Raw genomic sequence first — 26950 nt, forward strand, 5'->3', positions numbered from 1 at the left:
GAGCTTAGGGCTGTTGTTCATGGGTCGGAGAACTAGGAGGTGGATGGAGATGATTTGGAATGGATGGTCGTGTTTTAGTTGTCGCGTATACCCAATTTTGATTTGTAGGAATTATTCAGGACAGCTATGCGTGAGTGAGGAGTTAATAGTGCAATTGCTTATCTCCTATAGGCTAGTGGCCTTCTATCGAAAAGGTCTGCTAGATGTAGTAATAAATCCTTTAACTCTTTATTATAATTCCTTGTCTTAGACGTAGAAAGCGGCTCTTAAATTTGCCTACCTAGTTATAGTTCATATATTTATTCTAGTAGGGTTGTTCTTCTATTAATTTAAAAGTGTATAAAGACAACCATAGAAATAAACATGCCTAGGCCTGCTACGTTTGCACTAAGTCAGCGATTTTTCTATACTATACTGTTATATTAGTGATATCGGAAGTAGAAGAGCTTAGCGCACCAGCACAGAGAAGAATATATATAGTTTTAGGTATAATCTATTCTATTACTGTTACTATAGGCTGAAGTAAAAGAGTAAGAACTAAACTAGAGTATAGAGATATACAATAATCCTGATTATGCTGAGTGATTGGGGAGAGAGGAGGAGGTCCACTTGGTCCTAATTAGGCTTAGCGCTTATTATGTTGTACACCGTGTTTTGCAGCAGCCGTACCATCGTAAATACCAACAACCACCCTCGTTAATCTCATTGACACTTCTTCCTGCTGATCCGACCTCCTCGATTTCGAGTTACTGTAGTCTGCAGACCAGATCTATAGTTCTCCTCATCGCAATGTCGGGTGCCGAGGTGCTAGCGGTGGTTGGAATTATTGCCAATATCACAGCACTTGTTGATTTTGGTGTTGAAGTGTGCAATCGAGCCACAGCCTTTAATGATGGAGCTTCTAATATACCAAAAGCTTTTCGAAGCACGGCAGAGGTGCTACCTCTTGTGAAAGCCACCTTGCAACAAACGGAAAAGCGCATCCGTGAAGGCGACCTGGATATCGAAAGTTGTCAAGGGCTGACCAAGGTTTTGCATAGTTGCCTGGAAGCGCTTGCAGAGCTGAACAATATTTTCCAAAGTGTTCTACCAAAGCAAGATGCATCAAAGTTGACAAAGTTTCGAAAGGCCATTTCCAGTATTCGTCAAGACAAAAAGGTAGAGGTCTTGGAGAAGGCTCTGAGAGGTCACATCGATGTACTCACCTTTTACTTCTCTTCGCAAACCCTATCGATTACCCAAATCTCCCAAGCTGTCAATTCGAGTTCAGAGCGAGACAACTCGCAGAGAAAGCCACTATTTCTTGTTCGGTACCCGAAAGAGAAGGACTTTGTCGGACGTGAAGATGTTATGCTTGAGATCTCTCAGCGTTTTGAGCAAAATGTTCCAAGAGTCGCTATCTGTGGTATCGGCGGTGTAGGGTAAGTGTTTCAAAACCTTCGGATCTAAAGAAGGCTGATTGATGATGAGGAAATCGCGTATCGCTATTGAGTATTCTTATCAATACAAAGATCAGCATCCGACTTCTCATATTTTCTGGGTCTACGGTGGTAGCCACAGCAGAATGGCTGAGGCATACCATGAGATTGCAAGAGAACTGAGAATCCCGGGATTGGATCAGCCAAATGTCGACGTCTTAACGCTGGTTTCCGACTGGCTAAGCGAAAAATCAAATGGACCATTTCTCATGATACTAGATAACGCCGATGATGCCGAAATATGGGAGAAGAGTGGAAGTCCTTCCGAGAAACCTTTGATTAACATTCTACCCCGTGCTGACCACGGGTCAGTCTTGATCACCACAAGAAATTCCCAACTTGGAAGAACCATATCGAAACATAAAAGTGTTGAAGTAAATATTCTCAATCCCGAAGACTCCGTCACTCTCCTACAGAGCAAGATCTCTGAAGGTGACGAGCTGACCGAAGCACACTCCAAAGAAATCATAGAGATCCTTGGCTGTCTCCCTTTGGCAATCACTCAAGCAGCTGCATACTTGGGTCAAATTGAAACTTCTGTCGCTGAGTATCTTGAGCTCTTGAGATCCAGCAAGGCGGATGAAGCCGATCTTCTAGTCCATGGACGTTACGACGACAGCCGCGATCCAGATATCCCGAATGCGGTCTTTCATACATGGAAGGTCTCCTTCGAGCAGATTTCTCGACAAAGCCCTCGTGCTGGAGCCATTCTTTCCACAATGGCTCTTCTCGATCGGCAAGCCGTTCCACTAGGCCTCTTGAGAGAAGAAGAGGAAGATGAGTTGGATATTCGAGAGGCAGTCCAGAAACTCAAGTCCTTTTCTCTTATCACCGAGCAGGTCAAGAACAAAGTCTTTGGGATGCATAGACTTGTCCAGTTATCAATCCAATGGCACCTGAAAAGTCAAAGAAGCCTAGAAAGTTGGCAAGAAAAAGCCCTGGCTTGCGTAGTATCGTATTTACCAGACTGCTATGACGATGAAACATTAGAGTACTACAATTTATATCTCCCCCACGCGTATCTGGTACGTAATTATAAGTTCACCAACAAGGAGTGCCAGTGTCAGCTTATAGAGCTCGTGAGCTTCCTCGGAAGTTACCATTCTACCCACGACAACTACAAATCCGCGGTTCAGGATTATCGACAGATGATAGAGCTTCAAAAGTCTGCACTCGGTGAGGAGCATGAAAACATAGTAAAAGCAATGTTGGACCTGGGAGATGCCCTTGCGCAAGATGGTGATGGGGATAAAGCCGACCAGATTTTTGATCAAGCTCTGATACTATCGGAGCACATGTCTGCGGATATAAAGATCACGGTCTTCACCAAATGCGCGGAAAATCTAGCAGACCATAACAACTTTGAAGAGTCACATAGCCTTTACCAACAAGCTGTGCAAACGGCGACTGATCATTATGGACACAAAAGCCTCCGTGCTGCTCAGACGATGATCAATGTATCACGGCGGTATACTTGTGGAAATCGATATGATAGGCGATACGAGTATCAGGAAGCGGAGAAATTGCAACGGCAAGCCATTGCGATTTCAAAGGCTTTGGATGGAGACTCGGATGAGGGACGTTGGCGTCTTCACGAGTATATGTCGGCTTTAGCAGAAACGCTGAATGAAGCCGGGAGTTATTTCGAGGCTTTGGAACTCGAGGAGACGATTATGTCTTTTTACCATACATGCCAAGGTCCAACAGCTAGGAAAGCAGACTTGGCTTCGAGAGCGCGAGCTCTCGACAGTTTAAGAAAAACAGGCCAACTGGAAAAGGCTGAGGGATATGGAAGAGATATTCTCCGCCTGGCAGGCGACACACTTGAGCATGACGACACACTATTTTGTGAACTCCGAGAAAGAGTTGCAAGATGCTTTGACGACTTGGAACTTTATGATGAGGCTGAGATATTACGGGAAGCAAACATAGAGACTAGCTACACGAGCGTCTTGAATGCGAGCCCTTTTCTTAGTTCTATGTACAAGCGACAAATGATAATATTGAAGATCAGGACGGGAAGGTATGAGGAAGCTCACGACTTGTTAAAACAACTTCTGGAAAAGGAGATCGTACAGGTCCCAAGATTTTTAATGATAGCCATTGAGTTATTAAAGGACTTGGCAAGGGAGATGGGAAACAATGGCCGGATGGACGACGCGGAGGCAATATATCGAGAGATACTTGTTTTAGCGGCCAATGCCTTTGGTGCAGAACACCACGAGACATTTAATGCAGTATCTGCCCTTGCAAAGCATCTTCAGAGCCAAGGCAAAGTAACAGAGGCAGAGACTCTTTACTGCAAATCCATCGAGCTCGGAAAAGTCTTAGTACTGTCTCATTCCGAGCTTCCTTGCAAATTCCATTACATGAGTGTAGTCACGGAATACAAAGAACTCTTGAAAGAAGAAGGAAGATATATGGAGGCTAAGGCTTTATTAGAGGAGACAGTGGCAGTCATTAGTAATATCCTTGACGACGAGCTTACCGCTACACCTAGGCCCTCCGAAATCCTAGGTTATGCTCATAAAACAAGACTTCTAGACATAGAAACTCTCGGCGGGATTTTATTTGACCTACAAGAGACAGAAAAGGCTGAGAGCTTGTGTATGGAGGCACTCCAGCTGAGACAGCGAGCTGTCACAGACTCTGTCGAAGAAAGGCTCACAAACATGCTTTACATGGTGCGGCTGCACGTATTGTTGGGGAAGGAGGAAGAAAGAGAAAAACTTTCGCGAGACATGGTTGAGATTAATGCAGAGAAGCTGGGTCGGCATCATGAAGATACATTGGCCGATCTCAGAGTCCTAGCTTTTAGCTGTAGCAACGAAGGGGAGAGAGAAGCTCTCTTTCGAGAAGTCTTAGATGTGAGGTTGAAAAAACTGGGGCCACACCACCAGGACACTATACAGGCTAAAGCCGATCTGGCAAAGTCTTATGGTCATCAGGATAAATTCGAGGAAGCGGAAATTCTTTTGAGAGAAATACTTGACGCGAGAATTAAAACGGTTGGAACTCAACACCCAAGCACTGCGACGGCGATGTTAAAACTGGCATATACACTTGACGACCAGAAGAAATTGGACGGGGCGGAAAAACTGTACAGAGAGGTGGTCAAAATGAGGACAGAGGTACTTGGACCCACACACCACTTAACGTTGGGGACGATATATGATTTGGGTTGGTTTTTGCATGACCACGACAGATTTGAAGAGGCGATAAAATTACATCGAGAAGTGCTATCCGCGACGGCCGAAGTCATGGGATTGGATCATCGACGTACGATACTTGCGATGCGTGCAGTTGGACGTGATCTCACAGAACTGCGGCAGTATGAGGAGGCTGAGAGCTATCTTCGGCAGGCCCTTGCCAAGTGCAAAGATATTCTAGGGCATGAGTGTGAGGAAACTGTGCGTACTATGCGAGCGCTAGGGGAGATGCTATTGGATTCGAATAATGTATGTGAGGGAAGAGAAGTCCTGACTGAAGCTTTACCACTGGCGCTCAAAGTGTGTGGTTCAAGGGACAATACGACTTTAGGGATTCAAGAGCTGCTAAAAGAAGGGGATAGTGATCCGGCTACTTCCTCTGATGCTTAAGCTGGATCAGCAAGACTTAGAATTGGGCCCGCCGACGAACCTGTTTCCAATATAGATGAAGGAGAAGTGGCTCGGTTGAAAGAAAGAGGTGGCCTAAAGCCAGAAGATACCAGTAGGAAAAGATTCAATGACGAGAATGAAGATATGCCACTGGTACTAAGGGGTCGAAAAAAGGCCAAAAGGGATTTATGAAGACGAAAGTGTTAGTTTTGTGTTGATCGTCGGAGGCCTTTCGATACCTGCTTGGCGGAATTACGGCGGTAATTTTGGATTCCGATTTTTAACCAGGGACTGCGTTATACTCCAGGTAATCTTTAGATGTGCTGCATGTGCAGGCATAATTTCTTGCAAATCTCGTCATTTTCGAAGCACGTCCTCTATACTCCTAACAATTACCAGTATGTCTTCTTGGAGATGGCGGTAGAGCTTCCCGAGGCAGGGTTTCGTTGATGGGTCTTCCGCAAAGACGACAATTCCGAGTGCTTACGTCTGCTATCTTGGCTGGATTGAGGATCAGCTTCTTGTAGCAATGAGGAGGATGACTTTCCCACGCGCAGACCTGCTTGCTTGTTCTTTTCTGGGTTTTATATTGGCTTGGATTTCTTCTTCCAAGGTGGTATGGAGTTAGTACAATCCACATTGAACGTCGATGTGGTGACATGTCTGGATAGGGGACAAGAGCCGAACACAAGAAGTCTGCCTAGGTATGCTTCTTCAGCTGGGAACTATTCAACATGGTGACTCGAGTAGTAACGTCGAGTTGCTTATCAACTTGTCAACTGGGAAATGTGATTGCTTTTATTTCCATGCTCTTTTCTTCTTCTAATCATATCGCTAGCCAGGAATACCTAGTCACACACTTGAGTTATGCAACATGAACAATCAACCGCAGTCAATAGTTTATCTAATGCTAACCAAGATTTTTTGAAGAACACGCGATTTACTTACGAAGTTTACACTGACGAGCGATATCTCAAATTGAGTTTGCTATTTAAGGCTATGGAGTGCCATCAGAGGCTAGTAAGCTTGGTATCTTATACAAAACCCCACCAGGGGCGCACTTGAAGAAGAGACATATGTAAAAAAAGGAAGGCACAAAATATTAAGTGGCAAAAGCCATTTAACAGTAATTTGGTGAGAGGAGAAACTCCCAACTATGTAGGACAATGTATTATGAGATGGTTGAGATCTCAGGAAGAGGCCTCTACATCACCTTCCTCCTTCTTTTGCTTAACAACTTGTTGAACCTCTTTGTCATCCGAGGTAGAATCTTGAGCCGGCTCCTTACCCTTGCCAGTGGTTTTAGGTGCAGATTGCGAGGTCTCTCCATTTCCGTCTTCTTTGCCCTAGCCCCATTGGGTTGGTTTTTTTGGTAGGACGATATCCTTGCCAAGTTGATTACAGATGCTCTCGGGAACACCTATCTCTGGGTCATGATAGTAAACAGCGCAGACGCCCTCCCAAAGATCTTTGGTAGCTCTCAATCTGGCCTTGCCAATATGAACACCGAGCGAAACAGCTTCGCCAGTCTCTTCATCAAAACTCAAGTACTGGATGCGTTCGTTCCTCACAAAGATAAGAAAATTAGCTTCTTCTGTGCCCAGGGCTTCGTCATGAATTTCTAGCTAGCTTGTGTTTTGGGCTGTGTCTTTAAGCTGTGCAATATCTCGGGCTACAATGACTGAGATGTCTTTACAGACTTTGGACTGTAAGGTTTTGGTATTGGCCGCTCCATGAGCTTGTTGCGGGAATGGACCACCGGCAGCATGTTCAGTCGATGATGTTTAGGCACGCTTGTTGTTATTGCTTGGTTTCTTGAGTCGAAAGAAGTCGGGCTCCTCTTGGTGATCAATGACGCTTCACTTCCTAACTTGGGCATCAAAACTACTGATTGATCAATAATAATTGAAAACTGATGCTAAGAAGAAAAGGGTTGTCTATGCTACTAGTGCGAAAAAGGCCTTATCTTAAAATCCCCATCCTCTTCGGGCTTCCCCTGCACCGGCACATTGAAAAAGCCTGGTTCGAGATACCACGCTGGATCTCCCTGGCCCTCCAGCTGCGTAACACTCCACCCATTACCCAACCACCGCAGACGATTCTCATCTCTGCTCTCATACTCAAAATCTTCCCACCGCGGCGCTCTTAGCGTTTCAAGACAATGCAACGTGCTGCCAGGCCACAGTCCCGTGATTCTCACCCCCTTTTTGCTTTCGGATCTGTACCAAGAGTTACATTCGTCCATGTAGACTGTTTTCTTGAAATACTCGGCGCAGTACTCCGAGAAATCGTGGACGCGCGAGGGTTTGGGGCTCATGGAGGCGTAGTCTTCTTTCTGTAGTTTTCGGATGCATTTTATGATATAATCGCCCTCGGTCTCTATCATCATAGTTAGAGACCCACTTCCGATGGCGGAGTTGGGTCCAAGCATCATAAAGAAGTTGGGGAAGCCGTCGACTGCAATAGTGAGGTAGGTTTCGGGGTACGGTGTGAACTTTTGCTGGAGCGAGAGGCCGTTTCTTCCGTATACTTCGAAGGGTGGTGGTTTGCCACTGTTGAAGCCGGTTGCGCAGACTAGAGCATCGATCTCAACTGTTCGACCGGTTTCCAGAGCCACACCCAAAGGTGTGATGGAGGAAATTTTGTCAGAGATGAACTCGACATTGTCTTCGACAAGAGCCTCGAGATAGCCTGGGCCTGGGGTAAGACGTCGACAACCTACTGCGAATGAAGGCGTCAGAGCATCAACGATCTCGGGCTTCTTTGCTAAGCGCTCCTTCATCATTGCTCGAAATGCTTCTACGGCCCCATTCTGCAGTTCAGAGTCTTTATATGTTACTCCATGGATCGTGTTCCCATCCTCTTCAATAGCTTTGCGGAACTTAAGAAACTTTTGGGGATTGGTCGCAAATCCTTTGCGTTGTTCAAAAGAGACTAGATTAAATTAGATGGTTGTCTCGTAGTTTAGTAGAGTTCAGTTACAACTTACAATTAAGTTGTGTTGGGTCCATCCCAAGTTTGATCATCGCAGCTGCATTTTTGTTAGAAATACATCGATTGAAGTGCAATAACGAGACCTACCATCACCAAACGGGTTTGATATCCATGTCCTACTTCTTACAAAGCAAGCTAACTGTGTTCCCTCCACTTTCTGAAGATTCGGCACAATCTGGATGGCACTTGAGCCGCCACCTATCACCCCAATCCGCTTGTTCTTGAAGTCGTAACTACACATGTTAGACGAATTGCAGCCCGAAGGATGCAGGACCTACTTCTGATTCCAAGCCGCAGAATGCATGACTTCCCCTTTGAAAGCCTCGAAGCCCGGGATTTTAGGCCAAGAAATATCATTCAGGTTCCCACGGGCCGAAAGTAAAACGTCAGCATCGTCCTTAATGACTTCGCCTGTCTTGGTGTTTTCCACTGTGATGTTCCTATCACAAGATGAGCTTCTTTCCCTGTAGATTTTAGAGCCACCCATACCATTTCCTCGCCTGTTCGTCCCATTTACAGCTTGTAACCTTATGCAGCAGCTTCACATGTCTCATAACCCCATATTTATCAGCCATGGCTTGCAGATACCCACATATTTCTTTCGCGGGCGCGTAGAAAGCCGACCAATTCGGATTGGGATCGAATGAGTATTGGTAGCTGTGGGAGGCAATGTCGCAAGCGCAGCCTATACATTTCTCCGTCACCTTCGGGTGAACATTTACTGGAAAAGGGGTTGATGAAGGTAGTACCTGGATATCTGTTCTCCCACCAAGTCCCACCTATACCCTCATTCTTCTCATAAATCTGCAAGTCTACATTCCGCAGCCTTTGCGGTATGCGAATGCCTAGATATATGCCAGAGTACCCCGCGCCAATGACACGGATCTTCAAGGGCCGCTGATTCTCAATTGGCTCGTCCTTGATGGTGAAGGGGCGAGTGGAACCCATTTTGTCTTAGCGATGTACAAATATTCAGATAGTCGAGGGTTGCATGGCGGGTTTTAATGTAAACCGCCATAAACCCCCTAATGGGCCCCCATGATACCAGAACGCAGTTCTTACCTTGTTAGGCTCAAGACGCAGACGTGGCATTCTTCAGACTCTCCCTTATAATACGTCAATATTTGAACCGTACCGATATTTAAGAGCCCTACTATTAAGTAACAACTGCGATATGTACGTTTCGGTCACGATCAGGGCGGGGAAGACTTCCTTATTAAAGTTTCCCCTCAAAGAGTGGAGAATTACCAGACTTTAGTGGACGGATATTGATGTGGCATTGCCTGTGGTTCGTCGATGCGGAATTGTGTCCACATCCTCTTCTCCCGAAATAGACCGGAAATCTACCGGTGCGTTCACGTGCTTCACCCCCCTGAATCTTTTATGGGGACGACTTGTTTCTGACTTCATGCGAAAGGTGTAGATCAATATGTCGAGAAATAAAATATTAATATTATATTACGAACTAATTATAACTTACCACAAAAAGTCGAATAATATTACAGCACCAATTAATGGAATTATACTCGTACAGCGGACACTTGATCTCGTCCCAGCACTTCCCGGAGCAACGTTTGCGAAAGTACCCGTGGGCTTATATGGAATTGGGGTTGAAAAAGCCGAATATCCCAACGACGAACTGCTTTGTTGATTTGATATATATGCAACGATAGTCGTCGTGGGTGCAATATCGTTTGCTGGCTTTACTGGTGAGGTACTTGCAGGAGCTGCGTTTGTCACTCCAATGACTATGTGTACGTCAGAAATTGAATTGTAGCTTGGAAATTAGTGTGACTTACTTGAAGCAATTATTCCTCCGACTCCGTTGATCGAACTTGAAGTCGAGCCAATCGCTGTTGATGTAGCCTTGTAGCTTCCTGCGGGAAGAGCGAGAGTTGTTACCTTCCCACCTGGAATCGCAACAACCACACCACTTGGACTCAAGCTAAGTACGTTGCCTCCACCTATGGTTATAGGCGGGCCGCCAATACTCAACGTTTGAGATCCAAAGACCAAAGTGCTTGCCCCGGCGGTTGCGGCTGTGATCACTTGTCCTCCGACTGTTATAGGCAATACGGCGGCAGCATTGGTCTTGGTTCCTGTGGTTGGTAGAGCGTAAGAAGACACAGCTCCGCCTGGATACTGAACCACAAGCGCAGAAGGGCCCAATGTAGCCACAAGGTTTGGATTGGTGAGGGTTATGGGCGCACCGCCGATAGTGGCTGTCTGCCCTTGAATAACAACAGTTGAAGCTCCTGGTGCCGCAGACACGGCTTGCCCTCCTATAGTCGCCAATACTACTGGCGCTCCTGGTGCTGCAGAAACGACTTGACCTGCGATCGTGGCGACCGGTACTGATTGGCCAGGAATTGTGTTAATTTGGGCCAGGTTGGTTGGAGCAGGGGCCGCAGTGACTGGTGCAAAAGAGACGGCCTGACCCGCAATTGTTATAGCAGATGCTGGAACCCCTTGCTGTCCAGCGGCTTGTGTAGGTATAACAATTGTACTTTGAAGTCCACCTGAAACATCGTGGACCACGATTCCTGAAGGCGTGAGCTGCACTATAGATGAACCAACAGTGACTGGAGGCCCGTCTACATTTGCAGTCTGACCTCCAATTACGATACTCGAGGAAATAGCTGCAACCGTAGGGTTGTTTATTGGATCGGCACCGAGTGCAGGATCTTCAGGATCAGCGCTTTGTGATGCCGTTGGCGACGGATTAGCGAAAAATGTACTTGACGAGTCGGTGCCTATGATGTTAATGCCAGAGGGCTCGACGTTAATAAAAAGGTTATCTCCTGAGCTCGAAATCGCTGATGGGTTTTGCGCTGACGGATTTTGCACGGCTGATGAAGGTGGGAGAGGTATATCCGCAACTGATGATCCTACTGGCTCAACTGGTGATGGCGAATTTGCTGGGGCCGAGGTACCGGCAGGGGCATGCGTTTGCGTAGGTGAGTCAGTAGGTGTAATAGCGACTGGGGGCGCTGAGGTTATTGCTGGGACGGTGGCCGACTCAAGAGCCTTTGGAGGATTTGTCGTGGTGACAAAGAGCCCTGTAGCAGGAGGAACCGATCCAGGTGGATCATAAAGTCCATACAAATGATTCTTCTTCCAGCAGCCTTTCCAGAACGGGCTTTTAAACTATTAATTTTCTGAATTTTAACAGCATAGAAAGAAGTCAAACTTACCCTCCCATGGGAAGCAATTGCTTAGGCCAGACGACTTGAGGATTGCACCTCGCGGCTACACCTTCAACAGGATGTGTAACGACAAATTCTCCTACAATAACCTTTTCTGCGCTATTGGGACAGCCTGAAGCAAGGTCGCTCAGTGTGAGAACTCGAGTAGGACCGACTCTGGTCTTAGCTGCTGCGTTTGCAAATGGCGGAATTGTTGACAGTGCACTTGGATCCACGGCAATGACCACGCTATTGTATGTTGGTCCTAATTGACCGCAAGCATTTGAAGCACCGATAGATTTTATCACCATGTAGATTGATGGCGAAGTCATCATGGTAGATAACTCTGAAGCCCAATGTGTCATCGGGTATGATACATTGGCAGACTGGGGAGGGAAATACGAAAGATGCATCGTTCCAGCAGCCACACTGCAGTCGCCCCAGGGGCTCTTAGTATTACTCGTGTCTGAGCATGCATTGGTCTTGAATTTCTGGGCCCCCCAAGGCCAAGTCGTTCCAAAAGACACATTTCCAAATGGGTGGTCCCACAGGTCCAAATTTGGAGCAGGCGTGATAGGGCCCCGATAGCTGTCAAATGTTCGCGTAGCATTTTGTGATGATGTAGAGATATGACTTGGGACACCTGTAGACAAACGCATGGGTAGTGAAGATGTTTTGGATAGACTTGACATAGATGACGATTTCGATAGACCAGATGAAGACGTCTCCGACGTTATGTTGCGTGTACTAAGTGGTTGAGGTATTACGCTTTCAGTCAAAATTTCGACGGTAATCGATGCGGTTGAGCGTTTTGAGCTCAAGCTTGAACTATATGTTCTGCTGGAGCCGGAATGGGAGCCGGAATGGGAGGTTGAGCTTTTTGAGCTCAAGCTTGAACTATACGTGCTGCTGAAGTCGGAAATGGAGCCGGAACGGGAGGCCGAGCTTGAGCTCGACGAAGGCTTTGTCTCAGAGCTTGTCGACGAAGTCGAATTCGTGTACCCAACTGAACGAGGGTTAAATCCTGAAGGAAATCAGCCACCTTGAGTATGAAAATGATGTTGGCACAGGCCAAACATATCAATAGCAGCCTACCGGACCCGTGACATGGCGTCGACCACGTCAAAAACACGACTAGGACACATAAATGACAAGCTTGTGAGTCTGAAACCCACATTTTGCTGGAAAACACACGCAAAAACAAATGATCTGGAAAAGACTGTCAAGATAGAAAACGACCGGTATGGTTTCTGAGTAAATAAAAGTTAAGGAGTGGAGATGCAAGTAGAGAAGAGATCAGCGCGATCCTACGGTCGACTGAGATCTCGAAGCAGAGCCTCGCCTCCCTTCTTGTAATCCCAAAGTAAAGAACTAGCTAGGTGGTCGATGGGATCGACGTCCCCCAATACTCGCCCTACTGGTTGAACTTGCATAATCATCCCTGGCTAATGCCCGCTTCGAGTTTGGAACGAAAGGTACGCTGCAAGATGCAGGGAGTTGCAGGCACACAGCCCTCTCGACTACGAGGGGAGGGCCCCCTCTGGTGAGCACCGCACCCCGAACTTTTGTAAATGATAATCTTGGGTAAAAGCCGACATATTCGCAATATACACACCCTGAACCAGTACCAAAAGTACCAGTGAAAGAGGGAAATGATTGATTCCAGGCGACAACTTTCCGAATCTCTCCAGAGGACTTAAGACTCTCCAGTTGAAAGGTATCTTACAGCGTGAACGAGCCGCTTCCTGCACTTGAAATCATTGTCAGGCACAGTCCGACAGCTAGACCTTGGCGGGCACCACCACCACCACTCACCACCACTCCACACCACCTCCGTGTAACCGCGCAGCTACCACTTGGTGCAAACGCCGTTGAGCCATATTAGCGCGAGCAGGGCCACACATCGGCCGATGTTCAGTCGCATTGATCAAGGCCTGCCCTGTCCTACCTACCTTGCCCAGCTTGAATCGTAGGTTCAGGGATGGTGGTGAAGGATCAGTAGACTGGGAGGATAAATAAAGAATGCGCTAGCCTCGATATACTGGTATCAAAGACGCGCTAACTGTGAATGGGCTATTACGCGAATCATTGCTCACGGCATCTCGTCCGAACTCATCTCCTCTTAAATCCTTCGTTCCCATTTGAGATCCATCACGGCTTATTTGCAACCACAACCTTGCTTTGGGTATACCCCTCCCTCCAATAGGGTGCAGGCATTCGTTCAGCCTTAACGGTGTGTAACGATCCTCAGAACTCGGTTATGTTCTCACACGATCTCAACTCTGTTGATCCTGTTCAGTTTCACGCGTAATGGCCACATTTAACAGATAAGTTTACTGCGAGTGCTGCATGAATAAAGTATATTCCTTGTTCGAATTGTTATACAGATAGAATGGTGGTGGGCTCGTTGAGATGGCTATTGTGCGTGAGCGTCAGCGTGCTGCGGCGCAAAAGGCAAGTTGCCTGTCTCCAATTTCGATTGCATGATCCCCTACCCTAGTCTCTATACGACGTCGACACATGGACTCGCTGCTTCTGGAACTGAGCTACCCCAGTACCGAATCGATGGTCGCTGAGGCTCCGAACAGTCTGCCGGTCCTTCCTCTCAAATCCTCTCATCAAACCTTCCAACTCCAGCGTCCATGGGGGTTGAGCCGCAAAGCACTTTATCTTGCGGTATAATCCGTACGAAAAGTCGTCGTGATGCGCGGCCATCTCTTTAATTCATTAACGCTTGCTTTGATCTTCCTCCCAAGCAGTTCAGTCGCGTGGTTTGGAGAAGGACGGAATCAGCAAAGAGAGAAACGAGGGAATTCAACTTCGAGCCTATCACCGTTGGTAGTTCCACCAAGTCAATACTGGTAAGTACTACATACCAAAATACTTGTAGTAACACGTCCCGGTTAACAAGCTTTATAGGGATGGAGTAGATGGAAAATGGTCGTCAGTGGCACTCCGGCTTGGCTCTCCTGCACAAAGTGTCCGAGCTATCGTCTCAACGAACTCTCCGCAAACTTTTGTTGTGCTACCACAAGGCTGCGATACGATTGCCATAGATCCAGTTCCTCCTAATTGCGCGAGCGGTCGAGGTGGACTTTTTAATCCCAATACATCAGCGACTTGGCAGGATCAGGGGCTCTTTGGAATTAATGGTGATGGGGTTGGACTCGAAGCAGCGCTCGGATATATGCAATACGCAGGTAGGCTCTTGTGGACTTCTATCATCTTGATTTATGGCAACCTGTGGGGCGCTGAAGACATTCCACAGCCGCTGAATAAATGCTGTGTGCTATTTGAGACACCACGGAGTAAACAATACTGACTGCCCGCTCAATAGATTATGGCCTGGAGGATGTAGGGTTGGGCTTTTCTGGAGGAGGTGCGAACACACCTACGTTAAAGAATCAGACTGTATCCGGAATTGCATCAGTTTCCCCAATTTATTTGTAAGTTTATAGAATCTCCCCCAGAATTACACTAACCTTTTCAGCGGACTGTTTGGTTTAGGCACACAACCCGTCAATTATAGCAGCATCGGAAATTTCTCCGCGCCGTCTTATTTTTCGTCCCTGAGAGCACAAAAGTTAATTCCTAGTCTGAGTTGGAGTTACACCGCTGGTGCCAAATACCGTAGGCTTGTATCCAGTTTTCGGCCGGACGCTTTTGCTGATACTTGTATAGGGCTCAAAGCTGGACAGTACGCGCAGCTGATATTCGGGGGGTATGATAGTTCCCGATTTGTCCCAAATTCGGCGGGTTTCAATCTAGCCAGTGATATAAACCGGGACATAGTTGTTGGTGTACAATCAATCGTATACAGTAGCACTACTCAAACGAATCTCCTTCCGACGCCCATTTATGCATTCATCGAATCAACAGACCCAAACTTTTGGCTTCCGACAGAAGCATGCTCAGCATTCGAAAATGCATTTGGAATATCCGTCGACAACAGCACGGGCCTCTACCTGATCAACACAACACATTACACTTACCTTAAGACCTCAAATCCAACTGTCATTTTCACATTAGCAAATAGTTTGGATGGCGGGGATTCTGTTGATATTCAACTCCCATTCAACTCGTTCGCTCTTCAAGCTTCCTATCCTTTTACACCTAACGACACATTCTACTTTCCCCTCAGGACAGCCGCCAATGAGACGCAGTATACCCTGGGGAGGACGTTTCTCCAAGAAGCGTAAGTTCTACTGGTCTGGTGAAGAGAGGAGGCTTCTAACAGTACCGCAGGTATTTGACCGTCGATTATGAAAGGGGAAATTTCTCCGTCAGCCAGTGTCTTTGGAATGATGGCGCTGCATCCCAAGTTGTAACTATTTCGGCACCCTCAAATGGAACCAACGGTAATGGCGGTAGTGAAAGCAAGCAGAAGTCCCAAGCTGTCAAGAAGCCAGGAGTGAGCACTGGGGCAATCGTAGGAATCGTTGTGGGTTTTCTAGTTGTGCTCGCCGTGGGAGGAGCATTGTTATGGATTTTTCTTCGACTGCGCAAGCGCCCACCACCACAAATAGAACTTTCAACAGTAGCGGCACCGAGTATAGTGTCTGATCATCCCACCGGTCAAACGCCCTACGAAGGACCCCATGATCCCTTCTCTGATCAAGGAACGGCGCACGATTCATTCCCTCCTGACAAAAAGCCAGAGTGGGAGCAGATGCCTATAATGCCTCATCAGGTCCTCCATCATCAAAGGTCAGAACTGGCGAATACGACAGAAATTTTCCAACTTGCCGATTGTGACAACCGAGAAGGAACCTACGATGCTGATACTGAACGAATGAAATCTATACGAAGAGCGACGAATACTTCAGAACTCCCAGCCTCATCAACTTTATTTGAATTAGAAGCAGATCCGGTCACACAAGCAGGAAGATCACGAGATCTCCTTCCTTCTCCGGCGCCAACATTCGCTTCCAGGTATACCGAGACGACTCTCGGTCCAACTACTACAGGGTTTCCGGTCTCACCTCAGTCTGCGGCTAGGGCAAGCGGCCGAAGCCAAAGTCCTGCACATAGCGTGCGAAGTGAACCGATGACGTGGCTAACAATATCTCCCGCGGATAGTACACGGCGTGGCCTCAGAACACCTCGAGCAGAGTCTCCCGATCCAGAAAACCAACTACTGTCAAGAGACGGTACTCCTTCGCCCAGATCTCGATATTTTAATACCAGCGAACAAAGACCAGTAGAGAGTTCTCTCTCCAGAGACAATTCTGCACCACACATCGGAAATCTGTATCGACCTTGAACATCGGGGATGGGGAAATAATTTTCACATAATTAATGGTACGGGAAACTAATATACCTAATGGATCCTTGAGGGTTCGGCAAATGTTGTCAGCAATTTAAAATGGATCCTTCAGCTCCTCGATCTTTGGACGATGAGAGAATCGGCTCCTTATACCTACGCTGACAATATTGCGCATAACAAATGAAAACCCCATTTCAATGGCGATGGACGGATGGATTTAAAGTTGGCGCATTTTGGTGTCGGATGGAATTAGCCAGGGCATTATTTAGTAATGGATTTTGAGGACCTGGAATGGTCTGGCGAAGAAATCATAAGGAGCGGCTTTTGTGGTACACCACTCTCGACACCGAGATTTCTTTTACCCTGTTCAAGCTTATTAGAGATGTATATTGTATATATCATCAAACAAATACAAACCATGTATACTAGGTAACCCAGCGAGCATCCTCACAGTTGCGCGCTCAGTCATGTAGTGCAAGTGTCACTAAACATGTAACGCCCACGTAAGAAAATCCAGCCATTGTTCTTCTCAGATGACATGCTATCAAGTTTCGCATTATTAGTATTTACCAAGAGGACCACCATCTACATCCTCTACTTAGGAGGGCAGAGCTTGCCGTTCGAAAAGCACACTTGCAAGTTCACTAGTCTGGGAAACTTCGCAAAGCACTTCAAGCGGAAGCATCTGGCTACACCCACAGAGAAGAGGCTCGGTTTCAGTGCAAGGTCTGTCGAATAGGGTTGCAGCACAAGCAGCATCTCCTTCATCAGGCAGAGAGTATCCACTCGTCCGTTTCTTAGGATTTAAATGATATACCAAGAGCGCATGGACACATAGCTTGCGTTTGCCCCGTCTTTTCTTTCCTTCTCTGCCCTTTCTCGGTTACACGCTATTTCTCGCGGCGTGCTTCCTAAGCAAATCTATAGCCATTTATGCGTTCGCGGGGTTGCTTGCTTGTTCCAAGCAAGTTTCTTCGGGAATATATCAAATTGAGCGTCAAGCAAGAACTCTTCGCCTGCTATATAGATGTTTGTCCGCGTGGTTAGGCCAAAAAGAGGGCGATTAATACTGTATTTGTCAAGATTCGGGGCTAAGAGAATTCTGCTGGCAGAATTTGTAATCCATATCGGTTTTTTGTGGCTTGATGATTTATAATACTAGAATAGTGTGGGGCTCAATCAAGCAATGATGGTCCATTGCTCATACTTAACATAACAGTGTGTCTGTCCCAGAGATACAATCATCATCTCCTGCATCAGACTCAATCACAGAAGTGTTAAGTCTCCCATATCCATTCACTCTCCCTGCATACCAAGCCCAGGCCCACACCAGTTCAGCAGAATGTCTCTCCCGATCACTCTCTGGGGCCACGACAGCGGCCCCAACGCTTGGAAAGTGGCCATGATCCTCGAGGAGCTTAACATCCCTTACACGTTCAAGATGATCGAATTCCCGGACATGAAGAAGGAACCGTACGAGTCGATTAACCCCAACGGCCGTGTACCTGCGATTGAGGACCCGAATACGGGCATCACGCTGTGGGAGTCGGGCGCCATCATCGAATACCTAGTCGAAACCTACGACAAGCAACACAACATCAGCTTCGCCCCAGGCTCAAAAGAGGGCTACGAAGCAAAGCAGTGGCTGTTCTACGAGGTATCTGGCCAGGGCCCTTACTTCGGGCAGGCCGTGTGGTTCACAATCTACCACCCCGAGAAGCTCCCCAGCGCTGTAGACCGCTACATCAATGAGATCCGTCGCGTCTCTGGCGTCCTCGACCGTGTCCTGCAGGGTAAGGAATTCCTCGTCGGCGGCAAGTTTAGCTATGCCGATGCGGCGTTCGTGACGTGGTATGCCATTGTACCCCTTTTCGCTGACAGGATCAACCTCGAGACCGACTTCCCCATCCTCAACGCCTGGTTGGAGCGCATGAAGTCCCGTCCGGCCATTTCAAAGATCCTGCAGGACCGGGAAGCGGCTATGGGGGCCAAGTAAATGTTCTGGGAGTCATGGGAATTTGTTTGGTGAAATCCATTCTGTTGCTGGGTCTGAGATAGACTATAAACAAAGTGTCAACGAAATAAACAAACCTCCATCGTGGGAAGACAAATGAACGGCAATTTTATGGAAATGAGAGATAACACGCTTGAGTTGGTGAGAAGAGAGGGATATGTTTAAGTGGGGGAGTAGAAGATGTCATAGAGCAGCACAGTATAGGATTGCCGTACTCCGTATTACCTTTTGAACTTTGTTACAGCGCACGTGTATCGCCACTTCCTATATGCAGCTATGATTTCATCTGTAACAGCGTCTCTCTACTTAGTTCTATTTTCTTATATAGGAGACTCCGCTCCAGGCCCCCCTAATAGCCAACTTAGCCGAGCGCATAGGCCACCCTACCCAGGAATCCTAAATTACTTAGAACCGCCGCATCATAGCGAATACTAAAGTTATATAGCTAAAGTTTAGCGCGTCAAAAGCGCTAGCAAAGCTTTGAATATATCTCATATATTATTATTAGAGGTTATCGCATTTTAATGATTATTTAGGGGTGAGAAATTAGGTTGTACTAAGCCAACCAGGTCTCAACGCGTTCAAATCAGCTGACACTCAACCAATCAGAGCGCTGTAGTCACGTTCTCTTTTTCAACCCCCGTCCCGATCCTACAACCTTCAACTAAAAGTTTCAGGCATAAACCATTTCGTAAACATCGCATTGCCACGTTACGATGACGGCCAATCCCTCAAACGAAGACCGCCAGTTCCATGTATTCCCACATCTACCTCGGGAGCTTAGGGAAGCAATATGGAAAGCTTCTTTCGAGCCGCGTATTGTGTACCTGAAAGCTACGCTCCTCAAACCCGGTTTTAGTGTCCGCGTGTGGTCTGACAAGACCATCGACGACGAGTCCTTTTTCGACTGGGGACAGACTGTTGGCTTCACTGACCTATATCCGCCTCCACGAAAGCTATCTTTCAGATCTCAGTCTACGGTTCCGGCTCTGTATGCATGCCATGAGTCGCGCCATGTGGCTACCAATGTCTATACACTGGCTTTCGGTCCCACCTACTATCCATGTACTTGGTTCGATTTCAAAAACGACACGTTGTACGTGGACTGGATAAATAAAATTTCGGAGCCTAAGGACGAAGATGATTCGGCGGGCTACCTCCCAACGGATTTAGGCGCAGATCTGGGCAAGGTGGAGAAGTTGGCCGTTTGCGATGGCCTACCTGGTAGTATCTTGAAGGAGAATGGTATGGATCACATAGACTGGATCAGAATCCTGTTTAGGGAGCTGTATTCTATTAAGACTGTCACGGTAGTCGACAGGGCTCACGACATCACCGACTCTGCGAATTTGGTTGCGATGGATGGGGTCTACGCCATCGATGGGGAATTCGACATCTTCAGGCAAATGTCAGAGTTTACTCATAAGTTGGAAGAGGAACGAGCAGAGCTAGAGGCAGATTATGAAGATACGGCCTATTATGCTAAGTTTCAAGCATACGAGGAAGCTACGGATAAGCTGCGGAGTAATCGCCTGGATTTAGGAAAGTGCTTCAAAGATTCCTGCCCGAGGGTACACTGGCGACCTAAACCACCAGCAACAAAGTTCAAGGTCCCCGCCATCAAACACAAAACCATCACTACCGCTAAAAAACGAGATACATACCTTGAGGTGAAGAGACTTTACAATATCGAAAAAGACCTTTGTAATATTAGCATTATGGTCCGACCTGTCGGTTGTCACAATAACATCCTGTCAAATGAAGCCCTGATGCTATCAGTCCCGGGGACAGGGACGCTGCAAGAGGTGGTTCAGGAATGTCGCAGGCGATGGAAAATCCCGTTCTACTGGCAATATGAGAAGACGACGTCATACTATGAAAAGGTCCCATTGCCCATAAGCTCAACACTGTGTGACCTGGGACTCATATCCGAAAAAACGGTGCTGATGGTTCATTTCGGTGGCTCGAGGATCCAAAACGACGGCGATTGATACCATGAATACGTACTTTTCACTGAACCGCGCTCTTGATGAAGCAATTTGTCTTTTGATCGACTGAAATATCAAGAGCATCACATCCGCAATAAGTCCACCAAGGACTCCCTCTTTCACTCGAGGTCAATCACACCTTGTCTACTATGGACTTAGCACAGATTCAGGATCACATGTATTATTGATGACTGCTCGTCCCTGTTAGATTCTCACTATTTAAAAGAACTTAACAAGTCTTTACTTGCCGAAAAATGGTCGAATAATACACCAAAACTGGCTTGCTATCCAGAAAGTTTTCCATCCTTAGAGAGGTATTATAACAGAATTTACCTATAAGTCATCGCAAGGTGCTGCGCGCTACTTAATCGCTCCGACTAGGGGACATTTCTAAGGTGGAAATAGAGGATAGTATCACCAATAGCAAATGTATACTTTAAGTCGCTTCAGGAGCCTAGTAGTGCTGCACTTTATCTTACGATCTTAGCTAGAATTATCTAAGTCCAAGTTTAAACCCAAATTAACTTGAGATTAAGACTTAGATTTGGCTAAGTCTAGAGTTACTTAGCCAACCTTGGTAGAGATCTAGTTAGCAACTTAGCATCGGAGGATCTTCTTTCCAATCAGATGCCACTGTGTGACAATTATACATAACAGGATTAACCTAAGGATACACTCAAGTAGATATTCACATTTACTATTCACGGATCATTATTGAAGTCGTTAAATTCATATATGTACAACCGCTCCTCTCATTTCTACGAACCCATTCTCATCCAACCAATCATACACAAACACACATGGTATAAGCAACAAGGCCCTCTTTTATAAAAATGGTATATCCACGCCATACCCTAGCCCATCCACGCCAAACACCCGCTAAACAAACAAAACAAACATTAATTGGAACTACGCATCTCTCTCACTAACATCACAACCTTTTCTCATCCGCTATATTCTTCCTCAACTTCTCGAAAAAGCCCTGCGGCCACACTTTCAATAACTCACTCTCAGTCGGCGTCGCCTGCTTCATCTTACTCGCGACGCTCAACAGTATGCGTCCCAGCAATTCCTCTGTCATCGGCAGTGCAAGTTCGTCGTATTCAATAGGGTTCAATAATGGGTCTTTATCGCTTAACAGTTCTGTTGCCGAGGGACGCTTGTATTGGTCTCGAGTCAGGCATTTTTTGAGGGTCTTGATGAGCGATGCTGGTACGGGCACGTTGCCCACTCCGAGCGCAGGGTAATCGATATGGTAATTGTGGTTGATGATTGCATGACAGCGCTGAATAAAGTTCTGGATATGGTCGAAAGGTGGGCGGCCGTAAGTCATTTGGTAGAGAATGCATCCCAGACTCCAGATATCACTCGGCTTCCCCAGTTTCATAAGCTTAGGCCCGTTTGCAATCCGGCCGCGGGAATCAGGTTTCGCGTTCGAGTCTTGGAGTGATTCCGGGGACATGTAGTTTGGGGTTCCGATTTGGGTTTCGCGGTGGACGTTGACGGTTTCGTCGGGTTTAATGGCGTTGGCGATTCCAAAATCGATTAGCTTTAATTTGCCTTGGACCAGGACGAAGTTATGGGGTTTTAAGTCGGAGTGTACGACGTCGTGCTCGTGGATAGCTTCGAGACATAAGAGCATTTCCTTCCAATAGTGACGGATAAAACTTGGATCAAATTTGGCGTTCTCGATTCCAAGACGCATGTCCAAGATCTTTTTCATATCCAACTCTCCCATTTCCATAAGCTGCCTGAGTGTTAACAAAGAAGAGGAAATTATAGACGTGAAATACTTACTACACTGAGTATACCCTTTTCCTCATTCATTTCATGATCATAAAGACGGATGACTCGGTCGACTCCCTTCAACTTCTCGAGTAGGTCGATTTCTCCCTCGAAGCCCCGTCTCGTTATATCATCGATCCCATCATCAAAAGTGACCCTTTTCAAAGCAAAAAACTTCGAGTTCTCTGCCATAACTCGGTATACCCTTGAACTTCCTCCGCGTCCAATGCAGTCTAGTCTAGTATAGTACTTCCCATTAACCTTCATCCTATTCCTCTTCCCACCGGCATTCGCGGTTGTAGCTGCTCCAGCAGTACTAGTCGCCGCGTCAAGGATAGACATCTTCGGAGGAGGTGGCGCTGGTCTTCGTGGGGTGTTTTGACTCCGGGGCGCTAAAGCTCGTCTTTCCGGAGATCCAGCAGAGCGCAGTGCACTCATGTCAAGGCTTTCAGGTCGCACCGGCACTTTCTCCAACTTGTCGAGGTGAATTAGTGGTGCTTGTTTGTTTCTTTTGAAAGTCGGAGGAGCTTCGTTCTCTTGGTCGTGTGTTGAGGGAAGATCTGGCCTCGGCGCTGGTACTTTAAACACAGGCTGTATCGGTTGAAGGGGAGCGCGAGCATTGGAGTCCCCGCCAGCTGATCTCTGAGAACTGGATAGTGTTGGTGGTGGTGGAGACTTAGATCTGAGGATTGAATTGATGGCCTCTTTTGAACTCACGGGACTTCCGGAAGCAAAATCTCGATAAGACGGTGGGTAAATATCTTGATTCACCTCGGACTCCTGGCTGGAGGGATTCTGACTTTGCGATTCGGGCGCTTGAAACTCCTGGCTCTGGGGTTCTTGACTCGACCCAGCAGCGTCTAAACCATCGCCATGCTCCTCCAATGGGCTCTGTTCCTCATCGTTTTTGCGTATCCTTCCCCTCCTAGCAGGACCGCTTAGAAACCTCCCATTGATCTTCGGCTTGGTTCGCATTGAACTGTGTAGGCCTACTTCTTCGCCATATCTTGCGCGTCCCATTCCTCCATACCTTGAAACGCTTCCCTGACTGGAAGCCAATTGAGACCTGACGATGGTGGCGGGATATCCTTGTGAACTAGGCTCTCCCTCCTCATTTCGAGATGCAGAGTCCGCCTTGCTCGATGCGTGCCCAGAGGAGCTTCCAGATCTCCCCTGGCTGCCAGAATGTGTGATAGGTATGCGAACGGTTCTTGGGACAGGCGCTGGGGTGCTGAGGTCGAGGGGGCTTTCCGCCTTGGGAGCTGCTTGCTGTTCATTGTGCTTCCGGACAGCATTAGACAATGTTGATGATCTTCTTCGGAGAGTGGAAGAGCCAGGAGTACCACTCAACCGTACTATTCTTCTTGAGAAAGGGCTGTGGACTTTGGTACCCGGGGGTGATCCGTCTTGACCAGTGTTTGAACCTCGGAACTTGTATACTTCTTCGGGATCCGATGTATTGTGCTTGTGACTCGGGGAAGATTTCTCGGCAGCCAGAGCAGCATCATTGAGCAATGCATTCGTCTCGGCGCTGAATTTCATCATGGGAATAACAATTTCATCGTCAGAACTGTCGTTAAGCGAATAGGTCCGCGCATGAGACCCAAGAGGCACGGAGTCTGTACGGCTTAGCGGAGGCCTTGTAGGCTTTTGTGTCTGTCGTAAGGAGGGTCTTCGAGAGAGGGACCCGAAATGAGAGCTCATCGGTGTTGGAGATGCGGTCGCCATTGGAAGGAAGCAGGCGATGCGGATTATAAATAGAAGTTATTGTTGTCGGATGATCTGGTACAAGTCGTAGTTCATAATTCCATGCTCCAAGAAAGACTTCCCCAAAGCAATTAAAGCAATTGCGCGTGGTTGAAAAGAATTATCGCGTTCTGAATATTGAAATCTTGGTCCGGGATTGCTGGGCGGCGTCCTATCTTTGTTGATGTGGGGCTTATTGCGTTGGTCGGGCGACATGAAATCAAAAGCACTGCATTGTTGCGCAACCTCATCGAATTGGCTATACGAACCGATTATTGATATGCCCAAGGATGTTACTTCAAATAATTCGTACTCGACTCTTATATTTTGAATGCAATAACTATGAGCGGACAACCAGATATACCAGACTTTGTCCAATTTCGAGGATAGTCACGCCAACCAATAGTGTCCCGAGACCTCGCACCAAGTAACTATCTTTGCATATTTCCATGACTGCACATAAGTAGCACTATCTAATTGAGACCTGGGAATCATCAATTCTCGCAATGCTGTTCTATTTGTGATTTTGGGCATGCTATCTTATCTCATTCTCGTCTCTTCGTAACGCCATTAAAATAATGCCAAAGACTCCTAGGTACGTGGCTCGTCCCTCTCAAACGCCGTGATATCTTCAGGTTATAATAGGTTCAAACGGTTAAATTGGCTGCAACAAAGTCCTATGCAAATGTCAGCTTGAGATTTTCGGCAATACACGCAAGATACTCACAGGGTAGCGTAGCTGCAGTTCTGAAGTGACCTTCTCGACTTCTTCTGCAAGACCCTGAACATTAGAGTCCCATCTCCGCAATTCTTTCCCAACAACGCCCTCAGCTCTACCACTACCCTTCTCACCTGAAGCCTCACGAGCCTCAAACCAAATGATTCTCTCAACCTGGTCAATCCTGCCCACTAATCGACCTTGCTCAATCATCCTAGCGGTTGTCTCTTCGGCCTTATCCCCATCCAAACCCAATAACAAACCCAAAGCGTCAAAACCAATATTGTTAAACAGTCTCGAAGCACCTCGCAGGTTATGTTCCACGACAGCCTTTGCCAAAACCGTACTTCCATCAGATGTTTTTGCCAGTTGATGTTCAGCCAGTCCTTCAGCAAATTTAGCCACTTCCTCCGGCGTCAAAAGCCTATCCAGAAACATCTTCTCCAGAATACCATACTCGCCCAACGTAACAGCTCTCTCATCCTTGTAAAGTCGCCCCAACGCCCGACTCCTAGCTGGACCAGCTGGTGCTAGGACCGCACATTTAATAGCCATGCTCAAAGTATGAAGACGCTCTTCTTCCGCAATGACCGGCATGAAACTGATATCCTGATATCCCTGCGCCGCAGCTAAAAAGTTGCGTCTCGCATCCTGGATACGGGCTTGACAGAGCTTGAAATGTAGATTCAGATCGCGATCTGAGACAGTGTATATAAGGTTCTTGGCTTTGTTGAGATACTGTTCCGCGAGTGTAGTATCGTCGACCTCAAGGTAGTTTCTCGTAATGCGAATCCAGAATTTGACCTTATCCTCATTTGACACCTTGCGCTGGGATGATTCGAGAGGGATGCCCGCCAGGATCTTCGCAGCTTCCAAGTTTCCTTCATCTGCTTCGTACGCATCTGCCATAAGCTCGCGGACATGCGCATTCTGTTCTTCGTAGGAGGCCGCTTGGGATTGGAAGATGCCTAGAGCGTGCTCGCCAACTTCGATTTTGGCTTCATTTGTTTTCAGGGTCTTCAGGTTTGCTACAAATGAGCCAGCAAGCGAACGTGTGGCTACAATGCCCAACGAGTCGGCGAATATGGCGTCGAGGATGGCGATTAGGTCTCCTGGGAGCTGGGCGGAGCTAGATGTGAATTGGACTTGGGACAGTAGAGCTTCGTAACCTGGTCCCTTCTCCTCTGATGCTGCGATTTGCTGCAGAGCCGCAGATACCTTTGGAGACGCCATGATGAGTTTATGAGTTGGTACAGTTCCTAATAGGGCGTGTTGAAGGTATTCGGAAACCTTTTCTAGGATGAGGCTGAAGTTGAACGCGGGGAGAGCTTGGTTGGCTTGATGAGGCAGACGCCAAACTCGCTTGGGGAAGCTCCCCTGCACGCTAAAACTCCACCCCTCCTTTTCATTCAGATCTCTTCCTTCTTCACTCATATTACTTAATCCCTGTGGTTGTCTATATTCGTTTACTCCATGATGCATTGCTCTATATTATAGATACTCTAAGTCCACCAAGTTTAGTGAAGTTAGCACTTTTCCTAATCTGGGGAAAACTACAGAATTTGGAGCAAGTTAGGCTCACAAAATTCAGATGGAAAGAAAGTCATTTTGATACAAGCGTCTCCCTCTCTCTTTTCTGTGCTATAGTCTCTAATTAAAGAGATATACAGTGACTTATATTCATTCCGTATCAGTGGAGCCAGTGCGACCGAAAATAAAAAAAGAGAAGGCGGAAAACCCTTTTAGGATTCCGTCTTTATTTATCAATAAACTACAATTATACGGCTCAGCTATTCAATCAAAATAAGCATAGGAATCCGTCTGATCATCTGGTCTCAACCAGGTGAGTGTCAGCCTTGTGGCTCATGCGATACATCCCGAACCCGTGTCATCTACAATACTGTGTGCCGTGAGGTTAATTCAACATTCAAGGCATGAATTAACCTAAGCTTCCCTTGCAACCTTTAAGATGCAATGCTATTGCTATGGATTACTGGGCAAATTGCGGGAGTTTGACATCGAGCTGACCTTGCACTACAGATCATGTGCTTGCGTAGGCATTACGACTCGAGCCTGGAAGTCATCTCGAACACAGCTTTCGAGGAGTTATGTCGTGTTAGGAAGAGACCGTCATTACAGATCGAAATATACTTTTCACAGGTGCAAATGTCTCTGGT

General features: G+C 47.0%; 6 protein-coding genes across 6 annotated transcripts; 3 read left to right on the plus strand and 3 right to left on the minus strand.

The window, feature by feature from the left end:
- Nucleotides 1–789: 789 nt before the first annotated feature.
- KLC4 (Kinesin light chain) lies at nt 790–5077 on the plus strand (the record flags this gene model as incomplete). The annotated part of the gene is made up of 2 exons (XM_031146968.1): nt 790–1421; nt 1471–5077. 2 exons carry the CDS (start codon nt 790–792, stop codon nt 5075–5077), a joined length of 4239 nt encoding a protein of 1412 aa, XP_031008552.1.
- Nucleotides 5078–7022: 1945 nt separating this feature from the next.
- On the minus strand, nt 7023–9019 carry stcW_3 (putative sterigmatocystin biosynthesis monooxygenase; the record flags this gene model as incomplete). Its single annotated transcript, XM_031146969.1, has 6 exons — nt 7023–8011; nt 8067–8108; nt 8159–8304; nt 8350–8511; nt 8561–8756; nt 8821–9019. The coding sequence occupies 6 exons, from the start codon at nt 9017–9019 to the stop codon at nt 7023–7025; spliced, it is 1734 nt and encodes a 577-aa protein (XP_031008551.1).
- A 4940-nt stretch (nt 9020–13959) lies between these two features.
- On the plus strand, nt 13960–16519 carry LHYA1_G001992 (uncharacterized protein; the record flags this gene model as incomplete). Its single annotated transcript, XM_031146970.1, has 5 exons — nt 13960–14117; nt 14176–14456; nt 14594–14702; nt 14747–15451; nt 15502–16519. 5 exons carry the CDS (start codon nt 13960–13962, stop codon nt 16517–16519), a joined length of 2271 nt encoding a protein of 756 aa, XP_031008554.1.
- Nucleotides 16520–17864: 1345 nt separating this feature from the next.
- On the plus strand, nt 17865–18518 carry gedE_0 (Glutathione S-transferase-like protein gedE; the record flags this gene model as incomplete). The annotated part of the gene is made up of 1 exon (XM_031146971.1): nt 17865–18518. One exon carries the CDS (start codon nt 17865–17867, stop codon nt 18516–18518), a length of 654 nt encoding a protein of 217 aa, XP_031008553.1.
- A 2937-nt stretch (nt 18519–21455) lies between these two features.
- On the minus strand, nt 21456–24037 carry MPS1 (Serine/threonine-protein kinase; the record flags this gene model as incomplete). The annotated part of the gene is made up of 2 exons (XM_031146972.1): nt 21456–22271; nt 22322–24037. 2 exons carry the CDS (start codon nt 24035–24037, stop codon nt 21456–21458), a joined length of 2532 nt encoding a protein of 843 aa, XP_031008548.1.
- A 665-nt stretch (nt 24038–24702) lies between these two features.
- On the minus strand, nt 24703–26006 carry csn-4 (COP9 signalosome complex subunit; the record flags this gene model as incomplete). Its single annotated transcript, XM_031146973.1, has 2 exons — nt 24703–24732; nt 24783–26006. 2 exons carry the CDS (start codon nt 26004–26006, stop codon nt 24703–24705), a joined length of 1254 nt encoding a protein of 417 aa, XP_031008547.1.
- Between the last annotated feature and the right edge of the window lie 944 nt (nt 26007–26950).

The sequence above is a fragment of the Lachnellula hyalina genome, assembly GCF_007821495.1.
Source record: "Lachnellula hyalina strain CBS 185.66 chromosome Unknown contig00014, whole genome shotgun sequence".
In the NCBI taxonomy this organism is placed as follows: domain Eukaryota; kingdom Fungi; phylum Ascomycota; class Leotiomycetes; order Helotiales; family Lachnaceae; genus Lachnellula; species Lachnellula hyalina.